We start from the raw sequence: 2,320 nt of genomic DNA, 5'->3' as shown, positions 1-2,320 counted from the left end.
AGATTCGTTGCCAAATGCTTTTGTTGAGCTTCAACAAGGGTTGCAACGAGATTTGCTACGACGAGAGTTGCTAATTAGATCACTTGGCCAATGGTCACCTCCAATTGCTGTTGATGCCTGCTTGTGGTCACCGCCGAAGCTCACCTAATATTCCTGCCTCTTCTGCCTCTGGTCGCCCAGTCGTCTGCCCTTTTTTTCTTTTACTTTAAAGTTGATTTATAAAAATATGTTCCAAAAATCCAAATGCTATTTGCTGCTCAGCAAGATACCTTCAACCAAAGATCCTTGGGAAAATGGTAAACATCTCCCTGAAACATAACCAAAGGCAATTTTAGGCCTTTTATCACACATGCTTGAAATCTTTTCATTCTGGTTGTAACTATATCATGTTGTAATTGTCTCATAAAGAAAAAGTAATTGAATGAACATGGATCCATAGACCATTTATAATATGAACATTAACATTTGTAAAATTTATATGAATTACAAGTGAGATTCATGTGATCAATGGCTTTGATTGATTCAATCTACATAGGCAATATTTCAAAGACAAATCTCGACTTCATGATGCGACAAGATGCATATGATCGACTTCAATAGCGCATCTTCTCAACTTCAACACTTTGAAGCTATGTTAAAAGTAGCTTCCCAGCCATTGTTGTTATGAATATACATCGGCGTTCAAATATATTCGAGAGATTTCTGCCTTTATTATATACAGGTAGATGCTCTCTCTATGTTAGTTAGGAAGCGAGATTGTACAGCTGAGAGCCAAGAGAAACGCACAAGAAAAGAAAGAACAATGTCGCGTTCTAGAAACAGTATGGTCGGCCACGAATTGAGGTTGTTTACCCTACCCATATATTTTGGTCTATTCAAATTTTCAATTGACCGACCAAAAAGAAAAAAAAAAATTCAATTGCACATCCTGGGTTTACAATGTTATGTTAGCACAAGGGAAAATTGTCCGACAAAAAAGGTCAACTTCGTTTGATCAGCTCTGGCTTCAACATCTACAAGGCTGGGCGTGCCAAACTGGGACTCCAGTCACCAATCCACCGGCCACCATCATCCTCCTCGGATCACCAACTAATACTCCGATCTCCGGTCGCGGAACCTCATACGTATGTGCCAGGGCCGCTATGGCCATTTTCGCCGAAATGTTGATGATGCCATCCGTCCGCACGCCACTAGAATCTCTCAACCTATAGCTCAGAAAATGCACGTGACCCTCCGGTGCGCCAAATTCCCCAGCGAAGTCCGAAATCGGCACTATCGCTCCGCCGATGAGCTTGTACTTACCCGAGGAGCTCTTGCACTTCACTTCCACGGTGATGAAGCCTGCATGCAGTGGCAAGTCAACAACGAGACTCTCGTTCCACTTAGGTTTGTTCCTTTGTCCAGCGCCGGTTTGGTCGAGCATTCGTAGCCGTGCTCCACTCGGATCACCACCACCGCGTTCTTCACGGGCTTTTTGTTGAGCCAGATGTTCTCTGCGGATATTGAGGTGATTTCCAAGGCTCGCTTCATCATCTTCTTCTTTGTTTTCCTTTTCTAGGTTGGAGATTACCCGCTTGGAAAAGCTTGAAGCTTGTAACTGGAAGAAATGTAGAGTGTTGAGGTGGAGAAGACTGAAGAGGAAAGAGAGTGCGTGGTTTGGCTATATATAAGGAGGCTGTGTCGTGAAGGAAGGGAGAGAGAAATAAAGGAGAAGGGGGTGGGTGGTTTCTTATCCGTCTTCTCCGAATTGACGGAGACGCGTTTATAGAGGCCAAGAGACGAGTTGAAGTTTCTCTTGGATTATTCGCCGTTGACTAGTCGCAGTCACTAGTACAAACGGAGAAACCGAGACATATTTAGGAAATAAAAATTCGTTTGCGGGGGAAAGATCAGACCCATTTCCTCTACTCAGATTTTTGATTCGTGGATTACACATATACCCACATTACCCAAATCCCTATATTTAATTAAATTCACATGTGGACAATATTTATACTTATTACCCACCATGCCCCGACTGGAGAACCAGGTAGGAAGCAAACACAACAAAAAATAAAGGTAAACTCATTTGAATGAATGTCACGGCGACGGAGACACTTATGGATTTTGCATATTCTTTATGTGACCCAAATTAAATAATAAGTGGCTCCATGCTTCATATGTAATTAATTTGGTGTAAATAATACTAAATTCATTATGAAGTTATTTCTTTAGAATGTGATGTTTGTCTATCAAATTTGCACAAATATATATGTCTTGGTCTCATGGATTTGGATTGAAATTTTTTCTTATGCTAACACTATAAATCAAATGATACTTG

General features: G+C 41.2%; 1 protein-coding gene across 1 annotated transcript; it reads right to left on the bottom strand.

Annotated features, from left to right (window-relative positions):
- Positions 1-1,006: 1,006 nt before the first annotated feature.
- On the bottom strand, positions 1,007-1,423 carry LOC104443481 (BON1-associated protein 1). The gene has a single exon (XM_010056917.3). The coding sequence runs from the start codon at positions 1,421-1,423 to the stop codon at positions 1,007-1,009; it is 417 nt and encodes a 138-aa protein (XP_010055219.2).
- Between the last annotated feature and the right edge of the window lie 897 nt (positions 1,424-2,320).

The sequence above is a fragment of the Eucalyptus grandis genome, chromosome 5 (assembly GCF_016545825.1).
Source record: "Eucalyptus grandis isolate ANBG69807.140 chromosome 5, ASM1654582v1, whole genome shotgun sequence".
Taxonomy (NCBI): Eukaryota; Viridiplantae; Streptophyta; class Magnoliopsida; order Myrtales; family Myrtaceae; genus Eucalyptus; species Eucalyptus grandis.
The sequence above is the reverse complement of the archived record's forward strand: the minus strand, read 5'-3'. Positions and strand labels throughout refer to the sequence as shown.